The following is a 21,751-nucleotide window of genomic DNA, read 5'->3' on the forward strand; positions in this document are numbered from 1 at the left end:
AGCCATCACAGTAGGAGAATGAGCAAGGGGTTAGGGCCCAGGGTCCCTGTGTCCAAGCATGGGTGGACAGGAGGGGAAAAGGAGGAGGGAGGGATACTGATGTTCCTACCAAACAAGGGTGGCACGACACACAGGAGAAAGAGCAGCAGCACCAGCATGTGCTGTCTGCGCTGGGGCAACTGTTAACCAGCAGCCTTGGGGCACAGCACCAACGTGACCTTGATCCAGACAGGACCACCTCTAGCCAACCACGAGCACATAAAGACGCGCATTTCATGGGCTCCCTGCCAGAAAGTGTCTGAAGCCCCCAACAGAAGGATGATTTTTCACTGTGCAGTGCCATGGCAGCCCTTTGGAAGACCAGCCTTACCAAACTAAGCATATACTGGGAGACAGCCCAATACTCACAGTGAGTCCACGCTGCAGACCCAGCCATGCACACAGCAGCCTGGGGATTCTCTGGGGAGAAGCAGGCAATGAGAAGCAACATGCGACTTGCACAACATCCTGCCTGAATCCTGAAGGGAAGGAACAGTATCTCACTGTCTATCAAGGCAGGCTTAATATGTTTGTCTCCAGCAGTCTCTGTATGAAAGGAGCAAATAGCCCTTCTGATATTAAGTGCTCTGCCTCACACACGCAGATAAGGGACTCCAGGTTTCCATGTGTTACTGAAGTATAGCCATGCTGACTCTGTGAAGAGGCTTTGCAGGCCATTGAATACCAGTTCAACACCACAGCATCTCTCAATAGCCAGTTCCTTCCACAGGCAACACTCTGTGAAGGCTCAAGGCAAATGGCTGCAATTCTAGTAGCCTGAACATCCTGCAAGTAACTTACCAACAAAGGCATGTACCAAAGTAGATCTCTTGGCCTAAGCCTTAACTCAGTACAGCTGCTACAAGTGACAGGGCCACAGCAGAACTTCACTGTCTAGCTAGCATATCAACTAGCTACTGGTAACTTGTGTATCTTCCCAAACTTTCTAAAACAAGACACAGATAAATTTCCATACGAATTTGAACAGTTTTAAACAGAAGAAACAATTTAAACAGAGAAAATTTAAATTAAATTTAATGACTTGATAGGAGTTCTCTTTATAATGTAAAAAGAAAATCCTTTAAAACTCAATTCATTTTTTGCTTCTGGCTCTTAATGATTTCTTTATTGCTTAGACATGATAAAGCAGCAGGGTCAATCATTCTTCTACCTTTCCATACCTTCAAGAACCTAGCATTTATTTCCATACAAAATCTTTTAAAAGAAAAGTATGCAGTCACCATGTCAAAAAAAAAAAAAAAAAGAGAAGCTTTTGATTTGATTGATCCTTTTAGTCAACAAGAGAGCTACTTCAGCTGCTTAGGTTATATCTGTCCCTCACTGGGGCAAGAGTTCAGAAATAACAAATGTATTGAAAAGGAGGCAGCATAATCAAATATTTGAGACTTGATCAATTCCCTTTTCAAAGATGACATGGCTTGATTTATAGCTATCCAACACTCAAACACACCCATACACACACACACACACACACTGCATAGGATCATATTTCAGTAATAATGGCATTGCTTCAAGCCCCCTCACCTCAGCCTGCTTTCTCTTGTGCTCCCATCCAAAAGTGAGTAAGGAAACTTTGACTGTGTTAGTCTAGAAAGAATCACAGAGGCAATAAGCAAGACCCGCTGGCAGGATCCATTTCCCTCTTGTTCTGTAATGCTCACATCAACTCTGCTTTTTTTAGTCCCATATATTTTAGGGAAAGCCTCTCAAAACCAACCCTGAGACAGTTTATTTTGTCTTGTTATATCTAAGTGAAGGCCTGTTCTCCATTTAGTTTCCAGGGAAAGTTCTTATCCTTGGCCCTCGGGATCTGGTAGGTGGCAGCGCCACTCCTATAGTTTGATCTCAGGGATGCTGTGTAAACCAGTGCCCCTCAGACTAATTTCCCCATTGCTATACTTCAGGAGGCCAGCCTACAAACTGCTTACAAATCACCTGCTGCTGCACAATGCAAGGCCAAGTTTTTTAGTTTGTGATGGAGAACAAGCTGAGAGCATGAACTGAAGCTTTTGCTCTAGTTCAGTTTACACAGATCAGTGCTCCTCCATGGCTGCAGTTCTGCAGATCCTTAGCATACATGCATAGCCATGGCAAAGCTTAGCACTGGCTTACATGTTTGCAGGATGTTGGTAAATAATTTCCCTCCTCCATGAGTCAAAAAATCTTATCAAAATGACTCCATGAGAAGACTGAGAAGGTTAAGGCAGTGAGGTGGGCATGCTGGTGTAGGAGTTTTATACCGGTGTGGAAACTAGAGCCCAAGTTCCACTTTTCCCAGGCAAGGATCTAATCAGTAGGCTGAAGTGGGGAGCATGTTAATTTCTCACTGCTTTCTTTCAATACCCTTAGTATTGCCTACTGACCATCTTAGTCTCCCTGCTTTCCACTCTATTCTGTACTGGGCTTGGTGGACTCTTGCTTCCCCCTTCAGAGTGCAGGGGATGTCAGTACCTTGTGGTGGATCCCCCCTCAGTGGCAAGGCATCTAAGAGGCAGAGCCTCAAATATTCAGCCAGACAATGCTCTGGCTTTTTGGTGACCCAGTGTCTTCAGACAGCCTTGTACCAAGCAATACTGTGACTCATACACTGCCCTCTGGGTCAGCAAAACTGTACCAAACACCCTATTCACCCATCTTCCCAAAAGGGGCTGAACAAACTGTTCGTTGGAATAGCAGCATTATGGGTCTGAACTCCAAATTCACATCTAAGTCACTTCAAATTTGTTTGCAGCCTAAATATTTACTAAAAATTATTTTTCTGCATTCAGATTTAGAAAGCAGAAAAGGAGGAAAATATTAAACCCATCTACTACTGCTTCCAGGTTTCTACAGCTGCTACAACTTGCACCTCAGAGAAGAGCTAGCAAAATGCAGCAACTGACCTATGTTCACTGAATTTAAAGGCCAAGGACTGATTACTGAAAATTACCTCCACATTTCCAGACCAAAATTCCTGTAATTCCTGGAGGTATGAATAAAGGAGTAAATAGGAGTGAATAAAGACATGTGCTGGCTGATATGATCTCCCTCCTTGTTAGGCTTATTAGTTTAAGTGCTGTGTTGAGCCACTATACTAATTCTAGCTTCAAAAGAAATTTATCTCTGCTAGCCACATGGTCTCCATGGCTACTGTGGCTAGTGGGCTTTGTTCCCACCAGGCTTCTGATGCAGAAGTGAAAGTCTCATTAATGACTCAGGTGTGGGCACCATTTTAAGTACACTACAAATGTCTTGTCTATGTTCTAGGCCATTGCTGGGTCAAAAACTACAGCATTAAGCAACCTACACAGACTTGTTTCCTGGACTGCCTTCTTTTCATTAGAGTCTGTGCCACAAGGATGCACCTGGTCCTGCTGAAAGTGATTTGTTTTAAACCAAGTGAAGCAACTATATAGGTATGCTCTGACCTTCTGTCACACTTTTCAAAGACAAAATGAAGTCTTCCAGCACATGAGAGAAAGGGAGTAATAGCTTGGAGTAAGATGGCTCATGGGCTTTCTCTCTGGTACCCCAAATCTGTTGGCCTTTCACTGATGGGTCTTCTTCAAGCAAGGAAAGTCTCTCTGCTTCAACACCTGGTTGAAGCAAAGTAGTACCCATTATATTTTAGGTAGCCTGCTCACAGGAGACTGTAACCACAAACCTGACATTCTGCTTCAGTTTCTCCACAGAAATCAGCTTGTGGCTCAGTTAAGGAGACTAACCTGCACGGCCCATCTTCCCAAAAAGCCCAGATTGGGACAGCTGATCCCCTTCCAGCCCCGACAGTGGCTGAAGCCAGCCAACAGGAGCTTCTCTTCCTTTAACAGGAAGAGCACATACTTATAATCAAACATCAGGACTGTGGATATTAGCTGAATTAAATGGTTTAGTGGGCTAAGACAGAAGGTCCTATCAAATTAGGACATCCCTATTTAATAAAATTTAATATAGTAATATCCTTCCGGGTACAGTATTGGGAGGCTTGGTACAAATATTTCCTTTCTCTGATGTCAGATCAAGTCAGCACAATTCTTCCTGTGATAGGTCAAGTGATTAGGTTTCAACAAAAAGGAGCCTATGCGCTTAACACTCGGGAGTTTTAGCATCAGGCTCGAACATCTGTCCTTCTCCCTACTCAGCTAAGGGATTTTTCTCATTCCTCACTAATGTTAGCAACAGGTACTTAGAGCAATCAGACATTATCGCCTCTCTGGTCTTTATTACTTCCTAGCTTAGTATCAGCTACTTAGTAAGCAATAAAAAAAGCTGAACTAATAGCATGGGTGCTGCTTCCTTTCTTTGTTCTGTATGAAAACACTGGGTCATGGAGCCACATGGGCAGGCTGTGATCTGCAACGCTTTAGACCATTATTGCCATTTGCCATGGTATTCTATAAGGGGAAAAACCACAGGTAGTAAATGAACAGACATACAGAGATCATAGGGAAGGTGATGTAGGGAATATGGGTAGACCATAAAGTCATAAAGGCTGCAAGAATTTCAGGTCCAGCAGAATAGCTTTGCAGCTGTGCCTGTGCTGTGAATTAGCTGCCACACAGACCTGCCAGTTGCACAGGCAAGCCTAGGGACACAGGTATGAAGTATTGCTCCTGTGAAAATAAAACCCCGTGACTACTGAGCAGCTCTTGCATGCCTGGGAATAATCATTGTGAAACCTTTCATCTAAGGATTGCAAAGAAGTCCTGTGTTCTCTGTATTTGGTGTTCAAAAAGAGGCTTTCCCATATTTGCCCAGCCAAGTAAAACCTCGTCCTTTTCCTTCTCTCTCTTACCTTAACTCTCCATTAACCCTTAGCTTTAGTACAGGACCTCAGAGAATGATATATTTTCCTCCTATCCCCTGGTTCCCAGTATTTCTAAGCCTCAATTTGTCATTCCCAAGAGGGAAGGGACAAGAGTTTTGAGCTCTTAAATCCTGCTGTCGGCTCTTGCCTGAAAGAGGTAAGTAGGGAAACTGATGGAAAGCTGAAGAAAGGAGCCTGTCCCTTGTCAGCATTCACCTGTAATGGACTCCAAATGTGGGGTTAAATACCATAACTAGATCCGAGAACAGAAATGAATGGGGTACTTACACAGTTTCATCATTCTTGAACTCCAATTCCCCGTAAGTGTCTTCAAAGTCTTCTCCACCTCCTTTGGCTGTCCCTTCTACTGTCCTAAATGGCACTATGACTGTACCCCGCGCACCTGATGTCCTTAGGACTTTGACTTCCATCACACCAATGCTCTCACTGACATGTATAATGTCACACTCAAATGTGAAGATGCCAGCATGGTCATCATCCAGGATAGTCACTGTGGCCACACAAGGAGAAGCCAATATGGCCTTTGGGTATGGGGAGTTACTGAGCTCTGGAGGTTCCTCGCTCTCCACCACACGGAGGTTACTGAGCCGCACAAAGAAATGCTCATCTTCCTCAAATATGTCATCATCAATAATTCCCACTGAGAACTCCTTCTGGGTCTCCCCAGACTTCAAGACAACGGTCCCCTCTGTGAACTCATAGTCAGCACCAGCATTGGCAGAGCCATCCTCTGTTTTATAGTCCACATAGATGGTCTTGGACATGTCCCCTCCTTTCCGCACCACTGTCAGGAGAACAGCACCACAGTTCTCAAGACACTGGTAGGAGCATGGGTCAAAATAAATTTTGGAGATGAACTCCTCGGGTTCCTCTGGCCGCACCTCATGCAAGCTAGTGGTTCTCTTGGCTTGCTCAGCTGCGTGCTTCTTCAGAATATTGCCTGCTCCCGTCATCATTCTGGTTGCTTGAATGCGATAAAAGGCTCTGCTCTTCTGCTGATGAGACAAGGCATAGTAGTTGGCCATCTCCACCAGCTGGTCCAAGTCCTTTTCTGGGTGCTTTTGCTTCAGGTCCTTTAGGATCCGGATCATCTCTTTGCGAGATTCATCCACCTCCTTCCCCTCCATAGTCACTAAGTTCCCATCTAGAAAGTGAGAGTTCATCATCTTGCCATCCATCTCAATTCCCTTAGGGTGATCACCTTCTGATTCTATGATAATGCCCCTGTGCTTGTCAGTACGGTACTTTTTGTGCATATACTTATAGAAAAGCAGACGTCTGTCTGCAATCCAGGCCAGAACGACACAAAGTGGAAAGAAGAAAAGCGTGAGCAGGCCTTCCCAAACCTGAACCACACCTGGAGAGAAGACAGCAAGGATCATGTACAACCAGATGTAAGCAAAGATGCTCCATGCAGCTGTGACAAAGAAAACCCTCAGGTGTTTTATCTTCCTGGTTTCCCCATCAGGGATCACATAGACACAGATGGCAATGATGATAAACATATTGAAAGCAGCACTGCCAACAATTGTAGATGGCCCCAGGTCTCCAGCTATGAATCCATGCCCACACACTTCTATCAGGGACAAGAGGATCTCGGGAGCAGAGGAGCCCAGAGCCATGAGGGTCAAGTTGGAAACCGTTTCATTCCAAATCCGAATGGTGGTTGTTGTGGTCTCTCCATTGGGTTTCTTAATTGTTATTTCTTTCTCCTGTGATGTAATGACCTCTATAGATGCCATGAAACGATCTGCAATGATGGAGACTCCAAGGAACATGTAGATCAGTGCTACAAAGTATACAATAACACGGGCAATTTTGTCCCCAAGGGATGGGTTTTCTGGGTACCATATTGGCAGGATAACACCCTCCTTGCAGTCAAAAGATCCTGAACACGAGCTGTTTTGTACTGTACTGGTTGAGTCTCCCGTCAGGCCAGCATCCACCTGCAAACCATGCAAAAACAGCACAAAAGTAACCAGCCCAAAATGGAGGAAGGCCGAGGTGACAGGCTGCAAGCTTAACCACGCCATACACAAGATGCAACTTCCACTGTGTAGATCCAAAAAGGCCGAGAACCTGAAACAAACAAAACAGAGAGGGGGGAGGGAAGCATGAGAGAGAAGGAAAATGCAACATTTACCCAAATGCACTTCAGTATCTCACCACTGAAGAGTACTGGTACAGATGCATGGGTTGTCTCTCTGTCACTCTGAAGAAGGTACTTAAGCAAGGACTCTAACAAACTGCAGCATTTACATGCCCTGCAGATGAAGATCAATTGCTAGAAAAGTAATTCAGAGGAAAAGTGTATATATGTTTTTTAATATATATATATATAAAGATAGCTAGTTCCTGACCTACAGCATGTGCAACAAGAGAACTGAGTGCTCAGCTGCCACTCACCCAGTGATGCCACGGTGATCCCAGCACAGAGCACTTCAACTCAGCACAAACAGTCAAACCCAAGGAGCCCCCTGCCTCAGAATCCGGGGAATAAAACAAATCGAGCAATCTCTAGCAACACAAAAAGTACCATTTAAGGCCACTGAGCAATCTCCAAATGAAGTTCATTTGTAGGACGTAATTCGGTTATAAATTATGGAGTATCTTAGTGGCCAAATCATCCCCACAAAGAGCCCCTCCTAACAGGCTGCAGAGTCTGCAGAAGGGTCCTAGGGCTCCCCCAAGCTTCTGATGCACAGGGCCTCCATGTTAGAAGGTAAAGATTTCAACCCAGAAATAGGGCAGAAGACTCATGCTCGGCAAAGTGCCAAAGGCCATTTATCACTAGCCTCTCCTCCGCCATCTGGACAGTCACATTTTAAATCAATAATCCTGCTTTTAAATGGTCACAGAAACCTACAAAAATGCCACATTTAAGAGAAGTTGTGCTCATAAAACTCAGAAGACAGAGCAAAATGCATGTACCCACCAACATTCCCTTTGCATCCCTAAGAAATTGATATATTTTCAAATTTCTTCTAAAATGAAAGTAACCTCTAACCTAAAATACCATAGAAAAACAATGAAGCTGATCAATGTAGCACATAGATTTGGCATATCACTGCCCAATAATACCTTCTATTACTTACAGACTACATTGCTGTAGGGCTTGCACCACTTAAAATTGGATTCTGGACCCTTCACATTATCATGGATCATGCTATTCTCCTTCCTTCATAACGGGCCTCGGGAAAAATTTGATCTCAGGCTTAACCGGCAAATCACATTTGTGAGTCCAGACACAGGCAAGTATCTCACAGGAAACATCAAACTTAATAGTGGCATAATCTACAGCACTTGGAAGGTTCAAAAGCCTTAACTCCCACTAACTTTCATTGAGGTTTGTACTGCCAAATGAGCAGGCCTGGGATTCATTTCCCCTACTGTAACTACCCAAATCTTGGGCAGCAAGTCAAACGAAGTCTCTCAGGCTCCCTCTGTAGTCAGAGGAAAGAGACACTCATTTCCAGGGGATGATCCTTCCTGTTCCAAGATGTATTTGACCCACATCTCCAGAAGAGATTATGTCCCTTCAGAACTCTCTCCGCTGTCTCCAGAGGGTGCCCAGTCAGGTAGTTTAGAGCAGATGCCTAAACTTCAGATGACAGCAGTTCAAAGACATGAACTGGCTCCTGAACACTTGAGGAGATCCCCCCCTCTCTGAACTGTAAATATTCCAGACAACGTTATCGTGTTATCAGCAGCAATAAATGCATCTCAAATGGCTATTTTATCATCATGTTGTGTCGCTTGCCTGTTTCCAAAAGCGGGTGCAATCTTCCCAATATCAACAAAAAACATTTTCAACTTTCAGATAAAAATCTATAAAGACAGCAAAACAGGACGGAAATCGTGAGCACGGACTGCAAATGAACAAAACTGTTCCTGACAGAGCACAGCAGAGGGGAGAGAATTGATTATGCAGTATCAGGATCACAAATCCATATCTGACACCCTTGATATTAAAAAACAATACAGTTCTTCATGCTATGTGGACTAATTCAGAAGAGTGAGATTCTCCCACGTTCGCCTACATAACTTCCCACTCCAATGCCTATTTATCTATCCTCCTGTCTCCCCTAGCCCCAGTGACTGATCGAGCTCCCAGGGATCAGAGGAACCTCAGCCCCAGTGAGGGCTGTTAGTCCCAGCCCCAGCCTTGAAGTCTTGCTAAAACACCCCACTGCCTGCTCAGGGTCACAAGGAGGACTGAACTGGCCAGCACATATGACTTAGATTCAGTTTGATGCTCCCATTTTGTCCTCCTTCCTTCTCTACATGGTATTTGCCTAGCTTTCTGGTTGCAGGGTGTTAGGAAACCTCTGAGAAAGGGTCAGTGAACATGCGCAGGGTGACTATGAGCTGCAAGCCCAAGATCTCCAGGCTGCAAGGTAGATGTGTGCACACGACAGCAAAGATGACACATTCCAGGTGCCTCTGACGCAAGGTGCACACAGAGACCAGCTGCATGAGCACAGCAGCTCCAAAAACACCCCAGGCACATCAGATCATCCTTTTCCATACTGCAACTGCTGGCAGGTATCCACCAACCTCTTGACACTTTCAGCTCCCAGCTCCTATTTAACTGTACCACAGCCAGTAGGTGCTGTGTCTTCCAAGATCAGCCATGTAGAAATGGCTGACAGAAAGACAGGAGTCATTTCAAGAACATGTAAGTGACTCAAGCACCTAAATTTGGTTTCAAAAATAATTTAGGAGTCTAACTATCACTTAAATTCAGAGCATTGTCTAGGAATAGTGCAATGACTAAACTGCCCTCTGAAATAAATCACTGCTACCACCAACCTCCTTCTCTGTGGGACAAACAACTTCTGTAATTAACACTGTCTACCTTCTGCAATGCCGTGATGGCTTCTATTGCTAGGTATTCCTCGACACTCCAGGACCTTGCTAGGTCTGCTTAAATTTTAATTCAATTTTAAGCAGAAGGTAATTTTACTATTATTTATCAAACTAATAATATATTATTTCAAAGACAATCTCTACCAGGGTAGCCTCTGTTTATGTGTTAGGACCTCCAAATTCAGGCTATGTGTTGCAGACTAAAATCTCAGAATTTGGGAACATTTTTTCTTCGTTGATTTTCACTTGCTTTGACATCAAGTGGAGGTCACAATCATTTTTCTAAAATGATACAATAATGCAATTCTTTGTCACAGATGAAACTTCCCAGTGGGATCAACAGGAACTTTGCTTACAGCCATGCTGTCTAATAAGATCTTAATATGTGTTCATTAACATGAAAAACAGTAACCTAACCAATCTGAAAAACACAGTTAAGAATTCTTGCGGTTATCCCCCTATGGAGAACTGTGGCAAAAATGCTTTATAACAGAATAAAAGCATTAAATTTGAAAACTGCTCTGAAGAAAACATTCAGGTAAAAGTTTAACACTCAAGTAATGGAGGATAGAAGAGTTAAAACTCACTCTGTAGCTCCAGGTCAGCAAGGTTGCTTACACAAGGTGCAAGTTCTCCCTCAGATATATCTACTAAACTCAGCCCAAAAACCAGTGGAGGAGAACTCCAGAGCCTGCCCAGAGTGCTGCAGACACGTCCCCCACTCCTCCTCTGAGCAGCAGCATTGAACTCAGCAGGGCTGGCTATGACCAGAGCCAACCTTCAGAGTGAGACCTGCTCTGAGCACCAAGCCTCCAGGTGGCCTTGCAGCACAATCCTGAGTCACTCCTAGGCACTCAGGAGGCGTCACGGTGTCACCCCTCTGACACCAGTGCGACAAAACACATCCACATCTGGTGCAGGGAGGTGTCATTCCAGCAATGTCACTGCCCTGGCCCTACGGGATGCAAACAACAGGAGGCTGCGGCAACAGCAGAAAGTTAATTGGTACTGGGTGATCATGAGGATCATAATTTCCACTACCTCTTTGCTATCAGACATCATTTTCTCCCACAGGTCTCTGCCCTAATACTGTTTCCAAACTGAATACACACAAATAAGGGCATAGGCAGTTAGGGGACCAGAAAGTGTCCCCTGTCTGGTAGGGTAAGTTCAAAGCAATAAATCAATGCAAAAGAGAGACAAAGTGCTGTGAGCATCACCAGGATAAGCAAGCATTCAACAGCAAGGCTCTGGGAAGACATATAGGAGTTATTTTAGCAGAAGGAACTCCTTCTACAAGAGTTGACAATGGCCACATGATCTATAAATGCATAAATAGAACCCATAAACAAAAAGATGAGTCTTGAAATATTTTTGAAGACAGTCCAGAAGGCAGTATGGACCATGCTCATCACAATGAATGTCTCTTCCAACCTAAACCACTTTATGGTTCTACGAGACAATTCTATGATGTAATAGCTTGAGTTTCAGAAGACTGATGGTTTGTCTATTGTGGATTTGTATTTGGCATAAAGCTGGCAAGACTATACTGATCCCTTATAATTTAGCTTTTTATATACAGCTTCTCGCATGACTCCAAAGGTAAGACATCAAGTGGAGGTCAAAGGAAGCATTTACAAGAAATTAAATCAAGAGGCAACACAACACAGTGATGGCTGATAATACATAACCTCTACATGCCGGGTTCCCAGAGTCACTGCTCATTAAATACAAAACCAAAGGCAACCCCCTAAGTCCCTAAAGGGTGTACCTTTGAAGGCCTTTCAAATAAATACCTCCTTTAATCCTTTACTCCTTCTAGTCTCTGTTTCTAGGAGGCCTCTTAAGGCATCAAATTTCTGATTTAGGCAAAATTCCCCTTAAACCGTCACAAAAACCTTTGGATTTGACCTGCAAATAAGCTTAGGTTTTCTGGCACCTTCCTCTGCTTCCCCTCTTCCTCCCACTTCCCAAATAAATGAGACATGGGAGTACATCTGTGGCCATATATCCTCTCTCCCTGACTTGAGCCAGGAAAGGCATCTGATTAGATCTTGGCGCGGGGTGAGCCCCACTCAGGCGTGGGTGCTGCACTGGGGCCAGGCAGAGATAGCTCAAGATGCACTTGACAAGCATCTGTCCCACACAGAGCAGATACAGAACTGCTATCAACATCATCTTACAGCCCCGCTCCAAAGCTGGGGGAGACAGAAATAAGGCTCAGCTTAACAACATGACTTCACATTCCTCAGTTCCAAAGCACATAAAAGCTTTTTGATTGAACACACAGGGTTTTTTTATAACCATGAGCAAAAACTGAAATTATAGCCTTTCTGCCAAAGAACACAAGTAACTGAGTTTTCACAGAGGAGGTATTATACCTAATGCACACTCCTCCCTCCCCCAAAATAAAAGCACAGCAAAATATTTCATATAAAACAAAGTCTATTTTTCAATTGTCTCCACTGAAATGCTACTGAGCCCTTTGCTCATTACTACAAGAGTAGTATCCAGAATGCAAGTTAAGATGTACCTGCAAGCCAAAAGCCACAGCAGTATAATTAGATCCATTTTGTCTGACAAGTACAAATTTCCAACACAGACTAGGCCTTAAACTGTCAGAATGATGACACACACCTGCCTATCTGAAACGAGCACAACCAAGGAGCCCAAGCTGACTTTACACAGGTTATGACACAGCAAATAGGTAGTTTACCTCTCTACTACTGCATCAGCTAGTTTTTATGAGGGAAACAGCAGCATAACTCATGTCTAGGCCATGACAGATCCCCACAGTTCGGCTCAATGAAAAAGTTATGGCAGAGAACTGTAGGTGCTTGATGCTTTGCACTTCACAGTAAACATGCCGAAGTCCAGAATTAGCTGGATTAATCCCCTTGGTATGTGTCAAAAGGAGCCTTTGTTTTCTCTCAAGATGGTGTAGAAAGCTACCATAAAAAAAGCTACCAGCTGTCTTAGCACATCTTTAATATTTACAAGCTGGTGTCTCTACTAATTTGAGCAGTACCTACCATTCTAAAATGGGTGTTAATTGACATAACAACTCAAGTCTAATAATTCCTTATAGAAATGCTGCAGTGATGAGATCCAGTTACAGTTGGTGATCCCAGGGGCTGGCCCCAGCGGAGCACAAGTCTGTGTACAGCTAGAGCAACCTCCAAACACTCAACTCGCCCTGGGAAGTCCATGCTGGTTTTTCTGTATTTTAGTATCCATGATGCTCCTGGAAAAGCAGGGGCATAAATAGCTAACCCATAAAGATGCCTGTACTTAATTGTCCCCTTCCAATGCCCCACTGACTGCACTTGACTGGCCAGGCATTTTATTTCCTTTCTCACACCTGACCTGAAAAATATCTATATAGGATAGCAGATATATGGATAGAGGAACTGCAGTCTATGCTCTGTACACAGACATGTATAGGAGGTAGCAGACACTGCAGAAAACCTTCAGTGGGCAGCCACAGCCACACTTTAAGAGCCATCCTTATTTATGGCGTGGGGTAGTGCAGCCTCCTTCAGAGCCACGCTGTATTTGCTCTTCCACTCCCCATACACATCCATGTCTGAGACTCCTCAGCCTGAGGGACAGCAAGAGTTACTCTTTTTTTCCCCAGAACCATAGCCTTTTTTACATTCAAAAAACAAAACCTGGTATTTAGGCTGACAGAGAGATTAGTAGTGGGCACCCTCCTGCTTAAAAGGCAGTATTATCTGCTCAGATATAGATGAGCTTTTTCCTTTTCACGAATAGTACACAATCTCACTGTTGTTTTTCCAGGACTTTCAAGCAGGCAATTCACACAGGAGAGAGCAGGGATCTCTGGAAGCCATCTAGTTCAAGCCCCTGGCTCAAGTAGGGCCACCCAGAGCCAGTTGCCCAGGACCACATCCAGCTGGCTTTTGAATATATTCAAAATATATTCAAAAATATATTTGAGGATATTCAAACACAACCTCTCTGGTCCACCTGGGCCCGTGCTCAGTCACCCACACAGTAAGAGAGTAAGAATCACAGCCATGGGGTCCAGGCCTGCTTTTGACCACCACATCTAGGTGTCAGTGTACGGGAACCCAGAGCAAACTCACCCCATGTACAAACTGCACTGGGAGGTCACCGCAGTGCCTTGGTGACAACGACACATGCATTTGGCAAAAGTCACTGTTGTGACCTTTCAGAAGTCACTGGGAAGCCTTCATTGCTCATTTAGAGGCAGATCGTCAAGCATCGGTCTTTTCAATGCATTTAGAGTAATTTCTAAACACAATTAAAGCCTTTAGGTGCTTTTATCCCAGTGCAGGTGAACACACCATTCTTCCCAGTATGAATGGCTCCAAACTAAGAGGGCAGGTACTTTCAGCCACATTCTCCAGACTCCTGCTTTTATGCTCATGATGTGAAAGGCCCAGTGAAGACGCTGGAAGTTCTTCTTCTTAAGTTTAGGAGGTTGAGGGAAATAAAGAGGTGGAGTTACTTGGCCACACACTCAATGGTCCCCCTGCCTCTTCCATGGACTGCAGCTTAAGGAGACAACGTGGAACACCTGAAACACACATGGGGTTGTTGCACCAGGCACTGGCTCTTCTGCTGCAGCCCTCAAGGCACTGGTTTTCATCACACTGTCTTGCTGGTTTATTAAGAGCAGTGAAGACCATTTGGGGAGCAGCGGGGGAAGGGGAAAAACATTTCAGCAGTGTGAGGGAAACTTCTTGTCAGCGAAAGACACTTTATGTACTGCCCGTGGCAGCACACAGGGTGCGTTATTTACTGCTCCTGCTTCACAAACATATTATACTGCTGGTTCAGGTGCCACCATCAGAGTGCAACTTATCTCCTAGTGACTCACAGCATCCTACAGATGACAGCAGCAACTCTGACATTTCTTTAGCATTCTGGTGACAGATCTGCAACTGCTACAATTAAAGACCCTAGGATTTGTTGTCAACAGTGCATTTGTGCTGCAGAGCACGTAGTTATTTGCACATAGAGGTGGGCTAAAATGGTACATAAGAAGAGAAGAGGTGGTGTAGTCATACCTCATCTTTAGATCCTGACTTAGTTAAGAAAAATACAAGTTTTCGACAGAAAACACCTATTTGAGGCAAACAAAACAAATCATGTTGTTTTGTGCTGCTGGATTTGATGCAACAAGTAGGCAGGCAGGGAGCCCTTCCCTGGCTGGCTCACAGGCTCTTGGGACAGCCACCAGCCAGCCATGCTGGGTGCTGATCCCAGGAGCTGGGGCACACACTGTTCCCATCCTCTGGAATAGCCTGTTATTTCTTAGCTTCTCCTTCAAGGAAAAATAAAAATAAAATTTATTATTTTTTGTCTATATACAGCAAAAAAAAAAAAAAAGAAGAGTTTTTACCAAAAATGCCACACCACATACAAGAGAAAGTATAAGCCCTCCGCAAGTCTGTTCAGAAGGGCTCATTCCTGGCTCAGTAAGAAAGAAAATATTTAAAAAGTTAATGGAGGCAGAAGCAGCAAATGGGGCAGTGGGAGACTGGGCAGAAAACCAGGAGGGGAGAGGAGAAGGAAAAGGTTACACTTGGGAAAGCATCTTTACTACTGCAGTAAAAACAAGTCGTTGTTTGTCATATTAGATAGGAAAAGCCCTCACTTAGCCTAATTAGCACAGATTTCACTTATTTCAGAGTAGCTAGACCAGAGACAGAAGAGTTGCCTGGTCCATGCCTCAGGGACTTCCACTGCATTGTTCCCCTTGTGGCCATTATTTCCTAGTACTTTGTCCAGCCGAGTCTTAAATTATCCAAGTCATGGCATTTCCACAACTTCCCATAGAGACTCCACCATGATGTAATTTATCTTGGAGATTTTAGCCGTCTTCCTTATACTTAGGATGAAATTAAGAAAATTCATGCTGCTAGTTCTCATTATTGTGTCCTTGGAGCACTCTCAACCATTCTCCTCCCTGTCTGAGATTTACATGCTTCAGACACTTGTAAATAGCTGTTCTCCTCCACAGCTTTTCTTTGGCCAAAGCACACAAATTTATTTTAATCTCTATAAATTAGCCCAGGCTGCCCTTTAATCATTTATCTTCATCTCCTCTTGATTCTCCATCTTTGAGGCAGTCAGAAGCAGACCGGTATCTGGGAGAGCCATAGCTCAGTGCCTGCTCTCACCAAAACCAGCAGCAGATCCGCTCTCTTTGCAACAGGAAAAGCCGAGCCCAGGCAGTGAAAACTTGCCTCTCAGCTCTGCTGTACAGCAGGTTTTCATGAGATACTGGACTGTTACAAAGGTTGAATCAAGACTGATATACAGGAACTCTGTGTTGCTCACTTTTTAAGATCTCTCCACCTGTTTGTTGTGTGTCCCCAGCACAGTGGGGCTGGCACAGGGAGCACAGTGCTGACTGGCATGTGTGGAATGAAAACAGAGATTTCCAGAGTTTCATCCCAAAAGTCAAGGTCTCCAGCTGAGATGAGGGAAATACACTGTAACACGCCCACTGCTTCTGCAGATCTGAGCACAGCAGGAGGCAAGAAAAATGCACTGAGCTATGGGTTATCCTCAAAATACCTCCCACTTCACTTGGAAGGTGCCAAAACCTGTAAATTCACCCAATTTGAATACAGTTATCAAATAAGACTCCACACAGCACCCTCACCCTTTACTGCCACATATCCCCACATCTCTCTTATTGACAATTCAGATATCTTAATCCTTTGGTGTTTTTTCAGCTGCTAATTCTGCAACTGCCTTAAAAAATAAGCCCTTGCATCCACCATGATTAATTCATTCTTCACAAGTCCAGGCTGTTTATTGCTCTTTGTTCATTTATACACTAGCTGTTTACAGATTCTCTTTTAATATTAGCTCTGTTATTTGCTAGAGACTCAAGTCATATTTACCATATGGTAATTGCAGAGATGACATGGACAACAAACAGTGGAAGCTGAGCTGCTATGGCAATTACAGTAAGTGGCAGCAGTCTCCAGGCTATCTGCTGCCCCACCTCCATTTCTTCTCTCCCCACCCTCTGACGGCTTTCCCTGTGGGCTGTATGAAGCCATATGCCACTCTGATCTCTACAGCAAAGACAGGCAGAAATTTGTTCTTCACTACAGAATTACCAGACAGGTTGATTCACCTTTTTCCTTTCAGTTTGTGTTCCAAGTGCAGGTCTGCCCTCCCTGGCTGGCTGCCCTGCTCCGTCCTGCCAAGGGCAGGTAATCTGAAATACTGTCTGGAGCTAGACACCCTCAATAACCACATCTTCTTTCTCACCATTACAACCGTACTAACCTCCTCCTCTGCCTCATCCATGGTCTCAGTGTGCCTCAGATATCCCCCCGAAGGAGTTGCAAAGGATCACATTTCAAAGGGTGGTTAGAAGCTTAATGAAGCAGCTCCTTTTAACCCACTTGGTCAGCTGGAACCCATTGAAATCACAGATTTTCCACTGGACACCAAAACATGATTTAAAAATCCTGCAGAAAATCAAGCAGATGACTATGAGAGGCTACTGCTGTTTTCTCCAAAGAGTTTATTTCTTGATTCCTATCAGGAGCACTGGCAGATTCCATACCCAGATGTCATAGGGCTAAGCCAGGGAAATTCATGACTCGGTCCATTAAGAAGATTCAAAAAATCAAGATTACCTATATGCGTTTGCCAGCTTGGGGGCAGCGCATACAACAAAGCACTTTGTTTGAAAAGAATGAGATTCTCCCCTGTCATTTCAAACATGCCTGCAATGATACTCTCCCAATTCCCAGCAGTCAGCAAGTCTTAACTTAGATGCCAGTGCAGAACATTTGAAAACTGGATGCAGGGCATCATGTATCAGAAGAATTTTCTAGCAACATATATAATAATCATACTGTTGTTTATCTCCAAAGTGAAGAAATAGCATTTTCCTGGTATTCAGAGCACGCACTTACATCAGCTTCCTCCTCTTAACCCTCCCCTCCAAAAGCCTGTTTTTACACAAAGTCATCTTAAAAATTAGAACTATCTTTCCAGCCTAGTCAATCTGCATACCATAAGAGGAGGGCTGGCAAGAGAGAAGAGGAACAGAGTACTTAGGACTAGATTTTCTCTGGCGTAAATCAGCATAGGTTCAGTGAGCCCCAGTCAGCAGAGCCAGCTTATTATATCGAAAGAGCTGCCTGAGGAACTTTGGCAACATTTCATACAACAGAAACCTCCAAAAGGAAACCTTCATCTATTTCTTCTTCACAACCCACATCACACACAGCAGCTGGGGGGCATCTTCCTACTTCCTCCATACAACTATATTCCTCTTCATCCTGCCCTGGATCCTCCCTCCTCCCAATATTCCATGCTGGCCCCAAATCTGCTACAACTAGTCCTGCCAACAGGAGCAGCAGCTGAGTCATGGGAGATGACCACTTCAGCCAAATGCACTGAAACCAGACAAGAGAAGGAGAACATTCTCCTTTCCCCCACAATCCCTGGTTGCAGCACACAAGGCTTGGAGTCTCTCTCCTCCACCATGTGCCCGGTGTCACCTTGGATCAGCACATGAGGTGCCATATCCTGGAGGTAAAATGACAGGAGTCACTGGCTGAATGCGTGTGCTTGAATAACACACTCATCCCATGCAGCACTCTCTGTACAATCTATTTAAGCCACCAGGGAAAAAAAGAGGACAGCTTCTATCCTGCCACTGAGGGGCACAGCCTCCATTATGGATGCTAGTAGTCCATATCTCCACCAGTTTTACTCAGGAGCTTGAGTCCCCTTTGGGGACAGGGACAGCAGAAATTATCTTTTCATCCTTTTCTGTAAAGAGAAGATTAAAACTGAGATGTGTTTAACTTGCTTTCAAGTCCAAATCTCTCCTAAGACCCTGCTACAGCAAGAAAATTGCAGGGTCCCACTCTTGCTGCAAGTTCCAGTGAAGGACTGACGTGAGCAAGAGCTGAGGCAGGAATAACAGCCTGTTTTCACACCCCAGCTAAACACTCATGCCCTACCCCTCCTGCCTCAGCCCAGAAAGACTCTCATGCCCAGCCATACTTCTGTGGTGGTGTCCTGAACCCAGCTCTTCCTGACATTGCTGGTGACAGCAGCTCCTGTCATCTGGAAAACCTGTCACAAGTCACAGGCAAATGCTTTGCCAAAACAGAAGCAACAGTCCCCTAACACCAGCAAGTGAGGAGCAATGGGATAGGAAGAGTGTTATCCCAGGCAGAGCCACCATTAGTTGCATTCAGGTCAGTAACACGAACAGGTAAAAGAACAAGCACAAAAGATCTTTGACAAAATGATGGTCACTTTTCAAGACATAAAAAGCCTTGAAATTAATCCATTTTGCAGTGGGAGTTCAGTGAGCAGACAAATGAATAAAAGTGGGTACTCAATGAATTTGAGATCTGTATCAAAACAACCCTCCACTCAGCAGTCATCGTTCCTCTGGCCATTCTCCCTGACCTCTGATCTCTGCAGATACACATAGAAACACTTCTGGATCATTCCCCTGACCCCTCCTCCCACAGCACCCTTGTGGTCCCTTCCCAAACCCAGCTAGCAAGACCATGGCCCCTTTGTCTGGGGTGATTGCAGCAAGGCCACAATACCTGGTAGCTGTTGGCTCCCACACAGATATTTGCAAATTATGACCAGACCACCTCTTCATGCTCTCTTTGCAACAGTAAGTACATGAGGTTTCTGGAATACTGCACAACCCAACATAACTCCCATGTCCCCTCCCCTCAGCCTTCTTTGGGAAATTAGCTTTGGTCTGAGGGACGGAGGTGGTCAACCAAGCCAAAAGAAGCTCAAGGCCAACACTAAGAGAAAGTTCACAGACTCAGGGTATTTTATCTAGCAAGCACTAGAAACTTCTTTAACTCTATGCTGTGCATTTGCACAATCTGTGGAACACAATGCTGTAAGAGATAAATTAAATACTCTTAAGACTCAGGAATGTGCAGAGAACACTGAAAATACCCGTAGATCCACCAGACAGGATGCATCCCTTCTCTTGCTCCAGTGCATAGTTCAGCCTCACTGGTGTTTGTGAAAACTGCTAATGTGTGTGAACAGCAAAAGCTGGAAAGGCCCTCCCTAACTGAGCATCTGCACCCTGCCTGGGCAAGCCTCTTGCTTTGTCCCAGCAGCCAAGCCCACATGGACCTGAGAGAAGACAGGCACAGAGGATACGTGGCAGATTGCAGATTGAATTTGTGAGTGATGCTGTTAGAACACTGGGAAGCCAGAAGGCATGGAGTTGTTGAGGGAAGTCCGGAGTTGGGGCAGCTACTGCGAATCATGAAGAAATCTATATACTTAAGAAGGAAAAGCAGAGGCAGGAAAAGGCCATGGTTCGGGGAAAGAGGGATATGTGTGACTCACTAGGATGCACAAAGCAGCAAGGAGATGGATCTAGACAGGCAGCAGGCAAGCCAGCAGATTTTTGGGAGTGACGTAGGTGCACCAAGTGCAGCAGAGCATCTTCTCACCTTCAGTCTCCTGGTGTGATTCCCCAGAGGGGAGGCAGCTCCATCATGCTCTGAAGGTTAAGCTGTGCCTTCTGCCTGGCACAAGAACACACTGCAGCCAATGGGTAAAACTGCCTACCTACTTAAAAGCAAACCCCAACACTGCCAGGAGGGACAGGCTTTATTTTTAGCTGGGACACCAGCAGGGTCACTGCTGGTGCTGCATTCCCCCATGGAAGCCAGGGTTTCATGAAGTGTGCTGTGTGCGCAGGGTCACTGCGGGGGAAACATCCATCAGGTCAGCTTTGGGGAGATGGATTATTTAAGTTAAGAGAAGAGGAAACATTTACTAGAAGAAGTGAACCTGAAACTACTCTGGAAGGTTAAAATGAAATGAAAAAATGAGGCTTAAAGAGTCAGAGTGGGCAATAATTTATGAGAGGCCAATGTCTAGTGCACCCATCTCCAAAACACTTACACAGGAGAATACCCCATCACAGCTAACTCCAGCAGCATTCCCTCTGCCTGCCTCCTATGACCCAAGCTTTGAAAGGCTCATTCTTGTCTAGGGGCTGCCAAAACAAAAGCAGCATCAAGTCATTATCCCTCATCAGAATCCTTCGCAAAGGAAAAGTACACAGAGAGCCACCTTGCCCCACACCTTGGCAGACAACAACACTGAGAGCTCCACCTCACTCTGGTCCCTAGGTCCTCACACGGGGCCCCGGTTAGCACCGAGGCCAGCAACCTCCCCAGGACTCTCACACCAGCCAAGTGCAGCACCCGCGGCGAGCGCACGGCAGCAGCACAAACTGAGCCCGCGGCGGTCCCGTGAGGACAAGCAGGACACTAACAGGTCCTCCCTTGCTAGTGGGTTTCGTGGGTGCAAACCTAATAGAACAGTTGGCACTGCTCCCACTTGCACTCCCAGGGAATGCAGTCTGGAGGCTTCAACATGGAGAGATTGCTGTTGATGAAGTGCTGAGTGCTAGTGTGAAGCTTTCAAGAGACTTGAAAGAATTTAGAGCAGAGGGGAAGTTCTCATTTTATTCTCTTCTTGAAAAACCTGAGTCCATTTGACATGTTGCATCTGAGAAATAGCTTAGCCTAGACCCTCTGATTTATTTTAATCAGGATCAACCCCTGTGCATGTTCTTGGGAAGATTTTATATAAAAAATTTCTTCTTTTCCTGCTTTTTGTGCCTCTTAATAGGTTAAGAAGTGCTTTGCAGACCCCATCACTATTAGATTCTTTGCAACTAATCTGCATTCAGTACTATCCGTTTCATCAAGTGCAGACTTCAAGACGGAACCAACTCCAAGCCTTAACTGCTGCAGGCAATTCAGGCAGCAGCTTCACAGGTGGAAGCAGGGCTTCTTAAGCCAACCAGAACATTTTCCACCTCTGGTCATTTGTTACCGCTCTGCTCTAGCTCTCCCCTTGTTATTGGCATAACTGTTTGCATGGCTAGGGCGTGAATAAGGACCAGGAATCCATCTGGCAGAAAAGCAAGCTGAACTCACCACCTGGACACACGTGCCACTGTGCCAG

At 44.9% G+C, this 21,751-nt stretch overlaps 1 protein-coding gene across 5 annotated transcripts in view; it reads right to left on the reverse strand.

The window, feature by feature from the left end:
- Window positions 1–21,751, reverse strand: part of SLC8A3 (solute carrier family 8 member A3) — a 113,971-nt gene that overhangs the window by 86,269 nt on the left and 5,951 nt on the right. For all 5 annotated transcript variants that reach the window (XM_032112367.1, XM_032112370.1, XM_032112372.1 and 2 more), the window contains one exon: window positions 5,135–6,946. In XM_032112367.1, coding sequence (XP_031968258.1) covers window positions 5,135–6,900 — 1,766 coding nt within the window. In that variant the 5' untranslated portion in view covers window positions 6,901–6,946. The remainder of the gene's footprint in view (window positions 1–5,134; window positions 6,947–21,751) is intronic.

Source organism: Corvus moneduloides, chromosome 6, assembly GCF_009650955.1.
Source record: "Corvus moneduloides isolate bCorMon1 chromosome 6, bCorMon1.pri, whole genome shotgun sequence".
Classification (NCBI taxonomy): Eukaryota; Metazoa; Chordata; class Aves; order Passeriformes; family Corvidae; genus Corvus; species Corvus moneduloides.